Consider the following 15,071-nt stretch of genomic DNA (forward strand, 5'->3'; position numbering starts at 1 on the left):
CAAACCGCTGCGCCACCCAGGGATCCCAAGACTTCTGTTTTGACACAGTATCAGGAAATGTTTTTTCACCATCTACCTTAAAATGAATGTTTAAATAACATAAGATATGGTTACTGTTCTTTCTCCTAAGTATTTCCAATACTTTCTCTAGGGTTAGCTTTTTATTCTGTTTTAGATTATAAATCTTCTGTCCAGGAATATCACATAATCAATCTGAGATCCACAAAGAATAACATGTTGGAATATTTTAAATGTTTTTTTTTTTTTTTAAATCAGTGATCCTTTTTTACCTCTAGGGGGAAAAAAATCAAAGACCAAATATTTTACTTCAGATTAAAGTCCAGATTTGGGAATCTCAATTAACTCTCTATCCGCTAGAGGGCTTCAGATGCAGAGCAACCAAGGATGAGTCATCACTCTTTCCTCCCATTCCATGCTGTTTGATCATATGAATCTTAGAAACTGTCTAAACTCTTCATTTTACCATTGAGAGGCATAGGAAGCTAATTTAAAAGTGCTGTAAATGAATCATTTCTAAGTGTTTATTCTGTTTGCTGCTTAGTCTCCTGTACTTCCAAGCGAGGATTCTTCAGAAGACAACCAACTCTGGTCTGAGTGAGATTGAAGCAAGCACAGATTTATTCTGCTCCTTCTGCATATGGCTACATACCTGTTCTATGAATGACTATGGTGCAGGTGCCCATACTCTAACATCTGTTAGGGATCTTATATTTATGCCTCTCAAATTTACGATTTGGTTTTTTTGTTTATTTATTTATTTATTTATTTATTTATTAAATTTACGATTTGAATTAGGGTCATTATTGCAGTCTATCATCTTGTTTGTGGAGGAGGGAATCCTCATTTTACTGTCCAATATGGGATAACCTTAGATAGGAGGGAATTATGACAGTGGCTACTATGCTAGAATTAACCTTACCAATGGGTAGAGTGAAGTGTGACAGGGAAAATTTCCTTCTATTTAGTCAGTTTCCCACTCAAAAGGACATTATATATGTTTTTTATATACATTTATGACTTCCTGATTTATATTTCCAGCACCACATTCTACCCATGCTTCTGATCCAAGTGGCTGGGACAAATAGTTTCTTTCAGGCTTTGACTCACTTAGCAGAGAGCATTCACCAAGAATTTTCATTTTCTGCCCCTAGGATTTCCCCCAGTGCTCCAGAGCAGACAGCTGGGTTTGTTTCGGGCGTGGGCAGCAAGAAAGTTGAAAGATGTTGTTAGCACCTGGAGAAACTGACAACCAGCAGGGGTGGAGAGCTAATGAATAAGTGCGCTTGTACCCTGCCCTTCAGACAGACAATTTTGGAGGCATTTTGTATATTCTCTCAGGTACTTTTGAGGATTTAAGTTTTCATTGCACATAGCAGCAACCTTAATAACACACTTTTTAATTGGCCTTTCTTCCTTCCTGGTCCCTTTTCTTATTGCTGGGCCTGTACCTCCTATTTACTATTACTTACACATAGGCTGTGGGCTCTGCTCAAGCTAAGACAATATCTACTTGACATTTTAAATTTATATGCCCAAACGAGAACTCTTGATCCTTCCATAGTTTTTTCTCCCATAGTTTTCTCAGGTCAGTTAGCTTTAACTCCATAATTCCAGTTACTTAGGTCAAAAACCTTAGATTCATCCTGGAATCCTCTCTCTCACTGGCCTGGTCTTCCACTCCCATTCAGCAAACTCTGCTCTACCTTAAAAATAAATCCATGGGCACCTGGGTAACTCAGTCCATTAAGCATCTGCCTTCAGTTCAGGTCATGATCCCAGGGTCCTGGGATTAAGCCCTTGCTCGGCAGGGAGCCTGCTTCTCCCTCTCAATCTGTCTGCTCCTCCTGCTTGTACTCTCTCTTTGTCAACTAAATAAATAAAAATCTTTAAAAAAATAAAAAATAAATCAAAATCTCACCATTTCTCATCATGTGCATCACTTCTGTCCCCTAGTCAGACCACTATCCCTTCTTGCCTGAACTATTAGAGAAACATGATTTCCCTATTTCTAACTTTACCCACACAAGAGTCAAGTTGCTTCATTAAAATCAAGTTGCCTCTCCGTATGGAAGCTCCTCAAAAAGTTTAAAATAGAGCCACCCTTTGACCCTATGACCCAGCAATTGCACTACCAATTTACCCTAAATATACAAATGTAGCGATCCAAAGGAGGCACCAGCACCCCAATGTTTATAACAGTGATGCCCACAATAGCTAAACTATAGAAAGAGCCCAGATATCCATTGATAGATGAATGGCTAAATATGGTTGTATATATATATATATATATATATATATATATATATATATATACACACACACACACAATGTATACACACACTGGAATATGGAATACTACTTGGCCATCAGAAAAATGGAGTCTTGCCATTTGCCATTTGCAATGACATAGATGGAACTAAAGGGTATTGTGCTAAGTGAAATAAGTCAATCAGAGAAAGACAATCATATGATCCTACTTATAAGTAGAATTTAAGAAAACAAAGGATAATAGGGGAAGAGAGGAAAAAATAAAACAAGATAAAATCAGAAAGGGAGACAAACCATAAGAGACTCTTAATCATAGGAAACAAACCGAGGGTTGCTGGAGGGGAAGGTGATGGGGAAATGGGGTAACTAGGTGATCAATATCAAGTAGGGTATGTGATATAATGAGCACTGGGTGTTATATAAGACTAATGAATCACTGACCTCTACCTCTGAAACTAACAATACATTATATGCTAATTAATTGAAATTAAATTTAAAAAATAAAAGTTGTCTCTGCCCAGAGAGCCTCCAATGGCTACCTATCCCATTTAAAATAAAATCCAGAAAAAAAATAAAATAAAATCCAGGTCCTGATGGTTTTAGGCCCAGTATAATCAATCATGTCCCCAGTATCCCTTTGTCCTAACATTCTATCACTTTCCCCCTTATGGTGTTCCAGCCTACTGGCCTTCTCACTTGTCACTTGAACATGATAAGCACGATCTCTCCTTGTGTCTTTTGCATTTGTTGTTCCCTTACCTGGAATGTTTCTTCCCACTAGAACGGATATGCTCAATTCCGCCAACTTGCTTCAGGGTTCTACTCAAATGCTGCTATAAAAAGAGATCTTCACTGACCAATGTAAATAAAAAGGAAATCTGAACTTAGAAGAGACTTCTGTTCAAAGGGTTATGGCAAGGGTTATGGGAAGGAGACTATTGCAGTAGGAGAGTGCCATGACTATGGGATCTACAAGCATCTCCAGAGTAAGGCAAAAATAATTTTTATTTTACAGGAAGGAAAAAAATAAAGCTTGAATGAACCAGGTGTGGGGTAGTAGGATGATAGGGTAATTATAATTGAAAGTAGAATAGAGACTGACCCTGAAGCCAGCCTATTCTTGGGGTAGTGGGGAAAGGAGTTTCCATGCTGACTTAGGGAGAGGATGGGCCAAAGTTCAGGAATGTGGAGGAAGGAGAGAAGATTAACCAAAGTTTGGTTAACAAGCATGCTGTTCCAATTGATCAATGGGGACAGGCAGTTCAGCTAATCATTTATGAAGCAAGAAAGGGAATTTTGAGGATCTGGGTCTCACCTTGTCATAGGTAAATAACAGAGGCATCTATGAGTCTTATCTCAGTTATATGATTAAAGGTGGTTCTTTGCAGTAAGCAGTTTCCTGGAACATAAAATGTGGAGGATTTTTTTTTTAAAGATTTTATTTATTTATTCATGAGAGACACAGAAACAGAGAGAGACAGAGACACGAGAGACACAGAAATCTGAGAGACACAGAGATAGGCAGAGGGAGAAGCAGGGAGGCTGACGTGGGACTTGATCCCGGGTCTCCAGGATCACACTCTGGGCTGAAGGCAGTGCTAAACCACTGAGCCACCAGGGCTGCCCGGAATTTCTTAACCTTCTGTTTTCCAGGATCACAGGACTCAGGTAAAATTCAATGTTGTCACCACTTGAAGACAGAAGATTCCTCCTCATGGCACTTTTATTGTTGCCACATAGTATACTTGTTCATTGCGTCTTTCCCAGCAGGGCCCTTCTGGACCTCTACCACTGAAAGGAGTCCCTGGCACAGAGCAAATGCTGAGTACACATTTGTTGGATACAAGGAACCTGAAATTCTCTTTTTTGAGGGACTGTGGAAAAGCAGATGGTAAGTTGAAGTTCAGGAAGGCTGATCTGCAGGAAGGAGGAGGCTAACTAGAGAGCTCTCTCCATAGTCCCTAGGTTATAGGAAAACACTGGAAAAAAATCAAGTAACAGATTCAAGAGACCCCAGGGTAGAAAAATTCCTCTTTGAGAGCCAGAGAGTATCTTACTGATCTCTCTTCTCCAAGCACTGAGTGTGATGCTTGGCACTGATCAGTCCTTAGAAAAACAGTCATTTAACATTTATGGTCATTCCATGGATATTCAAGGGAGATTTGGGAAGGGTTTTTGTCCATTCTTATCTTGAAGAACATTCAGTAAATTTAACTTTTAGATAAATAACAAATACTTTATTTAGTAAAAGTATATCCCACATAATATTTGGGATATGCTGACCCTAAAACTGTTTGCTATTCATCTGAAATCAAATTTGGTTGTATATAACTGGTGATGTTACCTCTACTGCATTAGCAGTCCTCCAATTACTGGGCTCACCTTCTCAGAGTCATATCTTTTTGTAAAGCTTGACCTCTGTAATCCTTCACTAGGTTGGTAGATCTTCGATGCCTCTAGGAACTTAATTTTTATATTTAACATGGCTTTTCTAGTTCTCTTCCTTTGGAGAGTTCTGTTGACCTGTCTGGTCCACTATTACTGGATATGTAACTCAACATCTCCAATCTTTTCCCTTTCTGTCTACACTCATTCCACAATTTCTAATATCCACTGCTAAGGCAAATGTGATAAACATCAAAGGCAATATCTCACATTAATAGAATAATTCTAATTATATTACTGTTGGATACTTATTCTCAAGAAGCAATCTCTTCTATGAGTGGAAACACCCCAAGCACAGGAAAATTAAACTATTTAAAAGGAAAAATAATTCTGCATTTCATGCCTAAGTGAAATTTTTTTTTTACAAGAACAGTATTTATACGATAAACCAGCAGCAAATATACAGCCTCGCCTCCCCGAGCCCCCACAGTCTGGGTGCAGGAAGGTCCCCTCCAAGCAGTGAGCTGAAAGCAGGGTTGAGGGATGCCATGGCCAATCTCTGTCCCAGAACAAGACGCCTGTCAGATGACCCCCCCCCAGACTTCTTCAAAGGCTGTGGTGAGTTTTGTGCAGGTGAGGGCTGCAGAAAGGGGGTAGTTGCTGATGGACACCATCTTCTCTGTATATTCCACACTGACCTGGCCGTGGGCAAAAGCCCCCACCACAAAAACAATAGGGTCACTGCTGGGCACCAATTCTCGTACATCACTAACGACTGGGATGGAAAAAGATGTGCCAATCTTCATACATCCAACCGGAAAGTGATCTGACACTGGATTCTTAATTACCTTCAGGAGTTTTTGGGGGCCATCAGCTGCTCGAACACTCAGCTTGTGTAAAAGCTGAACCATGAGGCCAGTTAAACAACAATTGAAATATTTAAGTGCAAACTGCATTCCAGGCACTGTTTAGGCTCTGAGAGTAGAGCAGAAAAAATTACTTGCTTTCATGGACTGCATTCCTGTGGGCAAAGAGAGTAAGCAAAATAGGCAGTACATAAAGTGATAATAAAAAGGTGTAGGGATAGGTGATAAGGTGATGGATAGGAAGTAAGGGAAGAGTACCAGGGAATGCTATTGGAGATGTTGCAATTCAAAATAGTGTGCTCAGAGAACCTCACTGCAAAAGTAGCATGAAAGAAGATGAAGCAAGCCATGAAAATACCTGGGAAAAGAATATTGTGGACAGCAGGGATAACATGTATAGCAAGTCTTGAGGCAAGGGTATTCTTGCCGTATTCACAGGAATATCAGAAGGCCAGTGTGACTAGAAGAGTGAGGAGAGCAAGAAGAAAGAAGTTCAGAATATTAGAGGATGAGTTACGTCATCAGACATTCATGTATCCTTCGGTTCCTTCTCTGCCGCCTAGAGCAAACCAATGTTACAGCAAAACCAACAGAATGTTTTGTATCTTATTTAAAAAATTAAATTATTTGCCAACATTTCAACAAGTGAAAAATTCTATAAAATCCTGGATTTTTGGTTTCTCTTTAAAACCGAACATCTGGCAACATTACTCCCTTAAGAAGCACAGGCCTAATCAGCGGGAATTGAATAGCTGCTCCCCTTTTCAGGTAGGGTATGTTCTGCAGCTGGCCACAGTTTCCACTATTCCCTGCTGTCCTCAGCCAGGTTTGCTTGCTTATACTTTCTGCCCAGTCAACATCCAAGTTTGACTCTAAATTTATACATTTCAGTTTACAGGATATATGTAGCCCCACCATTGTGGCTGCTAAAAAAAAAAAAAAAAAAAAAAAAAAAAAAAAAAAAAAAAAAAAAACCCTACCTTATGCCTTCCATATTAGTAATTTCCTGTTCTGTTCTCCCCATCATCCCCACCAGATCTTCTCCATCTTCTCAAGCCTCCAACACTCTTGGCTCCAGAGGAGAAATTATATTCTTTTCTAAGGTGTTCTTGGTTGTTTTGAGATTCTAATTTCCTCTGTATCACTGTCTCTGTCTGTAGCTGTTCCTTCTCCTGAAGGAAATGAACAGAGAACAACCAGATGAGAAAAGCAAAGGCTACTTGCTTAGAGTTTGTGATATAAGGATGTCAGCTACTATCACTTGTATTTTTGCAGAAACTCCAAGGTGGGTAAAGCAGTGGGAAAGTTTGTTAGTTTATTTTTTTTTTAAAGATTTTATTTATTCATGAGTGACACAGAGAGAGAGAGAGGCAGACACAGGCAGAGGGAGAAGCAGGCTCCATGCAGGGAGCCTGATGTGGGACTGGATCCCAGGTCTCCAGGATGAGGCCCTGGGCTGAAGGTGGCGCTAAACCGCTGAGCCACCTGGGCTGCCCAGCTGTTTAGAAAGGGAAGGGCTTCAAGCATGCCCTGTTTGGAGGCTATTGGCCTGGGGAAACTACAGATCGGCTGTCAATATGATTGGTTAGGGATGCATATTGTTTCCTAGGACCACCAGAAGAAGCCAAAGACAAAAAAATTAGGGAATTATCAGTTATTAATCAAGTTCTGGCCACTTTGAGCTGATTGTTAAATAATAACTACTGTAACTTCCTGGATTGTTACTAGAGATAGCAATCTGACTTCTTACAAATCTGACTTAACAGCAGGCTGCTTTCCTGGGCCCTTTATTGCAGATAAGGGGATTAATCTTGGGCAGGTTGCTACAGATTAGGGTGTGTGTGTGTGTGTGTGTGTGTGTGTGTGTGTGAAAGCTCTATTTCTATACATCATCTGGCCATTGTCTCTTTGTATATTTAGTCTCTCACCTTTTTTTCCTCCTGACACACAGAAAAGGTCTTCCTCTCTTTGCCTTTCACTGATAATCTCAACATTATATGGCCTTGCTTACCAAGCTCTCCCATACCTTTCTTCTTTTTACCTGCCAGATGCCTTTAGGTACAATCATTCACACTCTTGGTCCTTAGTTCTCTGGAAACTGTTTTCCTTCTCAGATACTCAAATGAAGTTTCAATTCCAAATGAGATTACAGATTTAAAAAAAACTGACAACACAAATATCACAAAATCCATAAAAGTAATATATCATTATTATGCTTATTTTATATTATATTGTTATATGTCTATATTATTATAACTTTTCTCTTAACCTTTTTGCCTACATATTCTTACCTCTTCACCTGACAATAGTTTTATATTGTTGTTTTGCAGAGAGAATAAACAAATAAACAACCTGATCTTTCCTCCAGCATGGGCAACTGAAATTTGTTCATACGTGGTAGTTTGGAAATAAAAACATGAGTCTTTACACTGACTTACATGCTGTTTGTAGTGTTGCTACAGTTTGTGCCCAGCACACATAGGGATCCTGATAAATTTTACCTCAGGTGATTAGCATCTGAGAGGATGAATATGCAAATTGCAATGACTAGATGATATATAAAAATAGAACTCTGATCCACAACCTGCATCAACCAGCCCAGGAAACCAAAACATTATCTAAAGTAAGTAGCCCAGAAGCTAGCCACTATCCATGACTCACACTTGTAGGATGTCAGACCATTATCTCTAATAATTGATCTAGGAAGCCAAACAGTAAACCCCTAAAACAATTGGTCCCAAATGATCAGAATTTGAGTAAAACCTGACAGCTTCCTCAATTTTTGCTTACAATGTAGGACCAATCAGAGAAAACCAAATATCACCCCTAACCAATCATATAGCACAGCACTCCTACTTAGCACACCTCCAGCTTTTTTATGTGAAGAGCCTCCGATCAAGATACACTTGAAGCCTTCTGTTTTTTTCTGCTAGAAAGCTTTTCCATTCCTCCGCTTGCCTTTGAGCCTTTGCCAAAATGCAAGTGATAATGGCTGACTTTATTGTTATAGTAAGTTGTGAATAAATAGACTATTCTCATTTCGTTGGGTCTTCATTTATTTCTACATATCAAAAAAAGAAATAAATGTGTAATGAATTTATAATTACATATGCGGCATTACCTAGTATATTAAACAAGAGATATCTTCCATTTAAACTGAGTGTTGATGAGAATCCAATCTTCTGTTTGCAGTTTACATGTCTAATAATTGAAAATTTTCCATAAAACTTTGGGTCCTGTTTGTTCCAAATTTTATTTTTCTCCTACTGCCCCCATTTACTTCTGTGGCAGGAGTTGCAGGGTCATTTCATATCATAATATGATACCTGATCCGTAGGCCCCCACACTGGGTGGGTTAACACAGTGAACAGCAGAAGAAATCATTTCTAGTTCAGCAGAGCAAGCAGTAACTTAAACTATATATTGGGGTATAGGACTAAATATATCCCCAACTCAAATTCTCCTTAGCCATATAGTTAAGGAGGCTACAAGGAAAATGGTGTCCAGCAGAAGGTGCATATTTCTGTCAGAGCAGGAAGGTGATGGGAATGTTCAGAATGATATGGAGGATCTTCCTAAAGGACCATGTGCTTTAGAGGCCATAGGGAATTGAGAATGGGATCAGGGTTTGGACATGCAGTGTCTGGGAGATAATGAGGGAGTCTTAATCTTCCTTTGGTGATTTTCATGTCAGGATACAGTTCAGGTAAGGGGATCATTCTAGCTGCTTCCATATCTTCTTGTACTAATAATGTTAATAGATAAAGCTATTAAGAAATCATATACAAAGCATTCCTCTAAGTAATATTGTTAGTAATCTATTTCACAGGTGAGGAAACTTAGGCACATAGCCCTTAAGTAACTTTTCTACAGTCCCACAGGTAAGTAAGCAACACACCTCCAAAATACATAGGCTTATTTGCCCTTAGCACAGATATTCTGTTGGAATCTCCTTGTTTTGTCTCCATTTTCCCTTGTACTAGTTTTCTTTTTTCTTTTCTTTTTTTTCCCTTATACTAGTTCTCTATTGCTGCTGTAGCCAATGACCACAAACTTAGTGGCTTAGAGCAACATAAATTTGTCTTACAGTTCTGGAGGTCAGAAGTCAAAATTGGTCTCACTGGGCTAAAATTAAGGTGTCAGCAGGACTGTGTTCCTTTCTGAAGGAAGAGAGAATCCATTTTATTGCCTTTTCCAGAGTTTAGAGGCTGCCTTCATTCCTTCCTTGTGGCTTCTCCCATCTTCGAAGTCAGAAATGTCTGGTCAAGTCTTTTCACATCAATCATTCCAACACTCTCTGATCCACATTTAGGGACTCTGGTGATTACAGTAGTGTGGATGTTGGCAAGTGGGTGCCTTTGGTGAGAGCTGGTGCTCTGCAGAATCCTGTCCCTTTCTCTCAGAAGGCAATATTTTCTGACATAAGCCAAACAAGTGTGGCTTCCAAGAAATCAATTGGAGATTTGGTCAGGACTCCATTCAGTTGGGAGACTCAGAACTGGGACCTGACATTCTTCACAGAGCTAAAATGAACCATGGTCGGAGCTAAAATGAACCTGACTCTTTTCTACCAAAGGAAATCCAGAGTGGGAAAGAGCTGACTGTGTCTTGGTAGTGGAGCCAGCAAGCTAGGCAGCTTGAGAGGGTCTGCACCTCTCAAACTAGTCAGGGTAAGAGACCTGACAGTGCCTCCTGCACACCAGATGTTAAATGCAACACATCTGCCAAAAAGTATTTAGAATATTAGGTTTAGCTAAAGTGAAGATCTAGGTAACTACCATCACTTAAAGAAACAACACTTCAACACTCCAGAAACCTCACATGCCCAGAACGCAACTCTGCTTCTCCGCCCAAAGGTAGCCACCACTCTGTATTTTATGGCATTTTCTTGGTTTGCTTTACAGTTTCATTGCCTATATGTAGGTCTCTAAACAGTATAGCATTGCCTGTTTTTAAAATGTATATTAATTTAGTTGTACTGATGTGTTCTTTTGTCTACTTTTCACTCAACATTGTTTTAAAGGTGCATCCATATTGCTGCATGCAGCTCTAGTTTTTTTTCATTAGTGCATAAGAAATTTCATTATATAAACGTACCAAAGTTATCTAACCTATTTATCATTTGATAATAGGTGATTTCCAGTTTTGAACTATTATATACAAGACTGTGAATGTTTCTGAATGTGCATCTATGAACACATTTCTCTAGGGTGTATGGAATTTCTGGGGCATGGAAGTATATAAGCTAGACCTGGCTCATGCTGGCCCCTCAGAACCAAATATCAAAACTTCAGGAATTTTATAGGCAAATTAAAAGAGCTCTTATTAAAAATTAAATTATATAAGTTTGCAATTAGTTATATATATTTTTAAAGCATCAGTACTGGCTAGTTTTTACACCGCTGAAATCAGCAAATACTGTAAAACAGGGCTTTCCTACTAGACAGCAAAGTTGTTAAACATTTAGCAGCCCTCAGTGGATGTGTGTCTTTAAGTTTCTTTGATAATTCCAAACTGTTTTCCAAAATAGTTGTACCAATTTACATTCCTACCAGCAACTTCAGAGTTTCTGCACATCCTTGCCAACACTTAAATTATATTCTTGTGAGCATGTATCTAATTGAAGTTTTAATTTGTATTTCCCTTCAGCACTTGTCTTGTTATTGAGTATTTGGATTTTTTTTTCCCCTCAGTGAGGCATATCTTCAAGTCTTCTGCTTATTTTTCTATTATGTTGACTGTCTTTTTAAATAATATTTTTTAGGGGTGCCTGGGTGGCTCAGTTGGTTTGGCTCCTCCTTTGGCTCCAGTCATGATCTCAGGGTCCTGGGATTGAGCCCCAGTCAAGGCTCCCTGCTCAGCAGGGACTCTGCTTCTCCCTCTCCCTCTGCCTGCTACTTCCCCTGCTTATGTTCTCTTGTATGTTCTTTCTCCCTGTCAAATAAGTAAATAAAATCTTTTTTTTAAAAAGTGTTTTCTAGAACTTTCCTGACAAAGGATACAAACTCTTTGTTGGTTACGTGAATCTCTTTTCCATTACCTTTTTGTTGTAAAACAGGAAGGGAAAACTCACATAAAATATAGCTTAATAAATGATTGTGAAACATATACCCTTGCAATCATTCCCACATCAAAAAATAAACCTTTGCCAACCACTTTGGTAGCCCCTCTGTTCCCTAAGAGTAACGACCATTCAGACTTCAATAGTTATCTCTTCCTTGCTTTTATTCAGTTTTAACTCCTCAGTGTTCATCCTTATGTGTAAGTGCTTAGCTTTACTTCTTAAAAATAAATGTCTTTGACATCTTTTATTTTTATTTATTTTTTACTGAAAACTATTTTAAAATTAAGTGCATAGCACTCATCTAATTCCATTGGTGTAGAATTTAACACCATACTCACTATTTGCAATTAATGTCACAACACAGATATATTTTGGTTTGCAGTCTGTACTTGAGTAGTGTTTATTTAGTGGGCTTTGGTAAAGCCCTTTATACATATTAATTTCTTCATAGTACACATTTAATAATGGTCCAGTAATCTCAAAAAAAAAAAAAAAAAAGACCTGCTTTAAAGACTAATCAATAAATTAAAACAAAACCCACACAACTGCCCCCCACCGTCATCCTCCAAGGCTCGCAGTTGTGAGTCGTATTTATACTGAAACCTAATGTTTTTTTGTTTTTTGTTTTGTTTTCATTTACGATAGTCACACACACAGAGAGAGAGAGGCAGAGACACAGGCAGAGGGAGAAGCAGGCTCCATGCACCAGGAGCCCGACGTGGGATTTGATCCCGGGTCTCCAGGATCGCGCCCTGGGCCAAAGGCAGGGGCCAAACCGCTGCGCCACCCAGGGATCCATGAAACCTAATGTTTTAAAAATAGTTCTGGGGGATCCCTGGGTGGCTCAATAGTTTAGCGCCTGCCTCTGGCCCAGGGCGTGATTCTGAAGTCTCGGGATCGAGTCCCACATCAGGCTCTCTGCATGGAGCCTGCTTCTCCCTCTGCCTGTGTTTCTGCTTCTCTCTCTCTCTCTCTCTGTCTATATATATATATATATATATATACATACATATATATATATATAAAATCTCATGAATAAAATCTTTTAAAAAAAATAAAAATAGTTCTGATTCTCCAACCACCCCATCCCACCCCACCCTAGGTATGCAGCAATAGTAACCAATTATTTTATTCTACCCCCCAAAATTAATCCAGTGTTCCTTAACTTTTTAAAATGCAAACTGGGAAAGCGTTATAAGCCTTTTAAAAAGGCATATTCTTCTATAACAAGAATGACATTTAAACTAATCAATAAAAGCATTTGATAAGACATTAAATTACCATAGGCACTGGTGGTTGTTTCAAGTTGGGCTCTCTATCCCAATATCTTACATTCATAGCATTATTGAGGTAGTTAAAAATACTGAAAACTGGATGCCAGGTGCTGGGTTCTGAATGTGAATGTGAGATATATTCTCTTTTGAACCCACTTTCCCCCAAATAATTCAAGCTTTCTTGAGGTAAGAACTACCAAAATCCAATTAGCAGCCTTCTGTAAAGAGAAAAAGTGATGATACTTTCAGAAAACCATTTTCAAGCTTGAAAACGGCCATGAGTGACTGTTCTTACCTGAGTGGATTTTTTTAAAATCTACCAGACTAATAAATCCACACCATGCCCTATGTACTCTAATTATAAAAATTACCATTCTGGGATCCCTGGGTGGCGCAGCGGTTTGGCGCCTGCCTTTGGCCCAGGGCGCGATCCTGGAGACCCGGGATCGAATCCCACGTCAGGCTCCCAGTGCATGGAGCCTGCTTCTCCCTCTGCCTGTGTCTCTGCCTCTCTCTCTCTCTCTCTGTGTGTGACTATCATAAATAAATAAAAATCTAAAAAAAAATTACCATTCTTTTAAGGAGAGGACATTCTCTAGGAATTCATGCTGGCAGAAGCCACCCACCCACATTTATCCACTGGAGTCATCTGGATCAGTCCACTACTGTGCTGAGTCCCTCCCTTTCCTAACAAAAGGCATTGGCTTGATTGCGGAGACTCCTGCTGCATACCCACAACATCTTTATAAGTTTGTCTTCAATGCATATTGTGGCACTCACATACCTGCCGTGCAGTTTCCCTTCTATTCAAGTGTTATCTTTATAAAAAAAAAAAAAAAGCACAAACAAAAAGACACACCTTATTTTTATTTTTTTTTATTTATTTTTATTTTTTTTTCACACCTTATTTTTAAATCAGAAAGTTTCCTCTCACCAAATCTCTCTTCTCCCACAGATAAGAGCACAACGTATAGTTTCAGTTATTACAATGCTTTCTTTCTTTTTACTTTTTATTCCCTCTGAATTCTTTCCCCCCTAAATTGCCCTTGCTGTAATGACTTCTTATTGCTGTTTTCACTCATTACCCACACAGTGAAATGTCCCAGGGCAGTTCTGAGGCCAGTGTAATGGAAGTGGCTATTGCAATCTAGTATTTGGTTCCTCTGCCTGATACATAGACTGGCTGGATTGCAAGGCTGCTTATAGAACTTGTCCTCCATGGAACAAAGTGCTGCTCTAAGCACAACCTGAGAACTACCCTGGCCACATTCCACTTCAAAATAAACCTACAGGACTTTATTCTAGTACTGACATTTTATAGTTATGCCTTCCTTGAAAAAACTTTGAGTGTAACATCAAATCTGAGCATAAATCACTAAGTGCACTGAAAAATGCAAAATCTATGTATGGATTATGAGTGATAGGAGCCACTTCATTCATTCTAAACTACAATTATGTTTTCAGTTGAAAACATCCTAGTAAGAGTATTTTAACCTATGTTATACAGGTAGTTCATACTATAACATTCCCAAAGCATATTGCATTACAGTTAAGTGTTTCCAAGTAGTACAAATTCCCTGAGTTAAATGTGTTTTAATCCTAAAGATTTTAGGTTGATCACTTAGGGTTAAAAAAAAAAAAAGTATGATCATGATTTTAAGAGATCTACTCCACCCGTAATTTTAGTACATAAATCCAGATACCTACATATTGTGATAGGAAATTATAACTCATCTAAAAAAATTTTTTTTACTGCAAATTGGTATAGCATAGCAATTCATGAGTTTAAACTTAGTAAAGATTAATTTGTAGATCAAAAATGTAACTCAAAACTGCAGAATTAAAAGGAAAAAAAAGACCTCTTCAAAAATTAATACTGTAACTTTCCTTCATAAAAGGAACATTTGGCAAGTCCACAGGTAAACATTATTCTCTGACGTATAAGCCAACATCAGGTCCAGAGCCCACCACAGGCCAAATCTCAAAATGCGACATAGAATCTGTCCAAATTTTCTGTTGTATTGAATATTTTTGAAATATTTGGACCATCAGCCAGGGCTTAAAATTTTTGTCACAAGGGATGTGTTTTAACAGGATTTGATATACATACTGTTAAAGTGTTTGCAGTGTTTGTTCAGTCCTCCCAGGTATTCATGGTGCACTGAAAGGGAAATTCCGTCTTCCTGATGCTTG

General features: G+C 38.7%; 1 protein-coding gene across 1 annotated transcript; it reads right to left on the bottom strand.

Annotated features, from left to right (window-relative positions):
- Positions 1 to 5,255: 5,255 nt before the first annotated feature.
- LOC121479031 (ribosomal RNA small subunit methyltransferase NEP1-like) lies at positions 5,256 to 5,630 on the bottom strand. The gene has a single exon (XM_041734543.1). It carries the CDS (start codon positions 5,628 to 5,630, stop codon positions 5,256 to 5,258), a length of 375 nt encoding a protein of 124 aa, XP_041590477.1.
- Positions 5,631 to 15,071: the final 9,441 nt, after the last annotated feature.

The sequence above is a fragment of the Vulpes lagopus genome, chromosome 19, assembly GCF_018345385.1.
Source record: "Vulpes lagopus strain Blue_001 chromosome 19, ASM1834538v1, whole genome shotgun sequence".
Lineage (NCBI taxonomy): Eukaryota > Metazoa > Chordata > Mammalia > Carnivora > Canidae > Vulpes > Vulpes lagopus.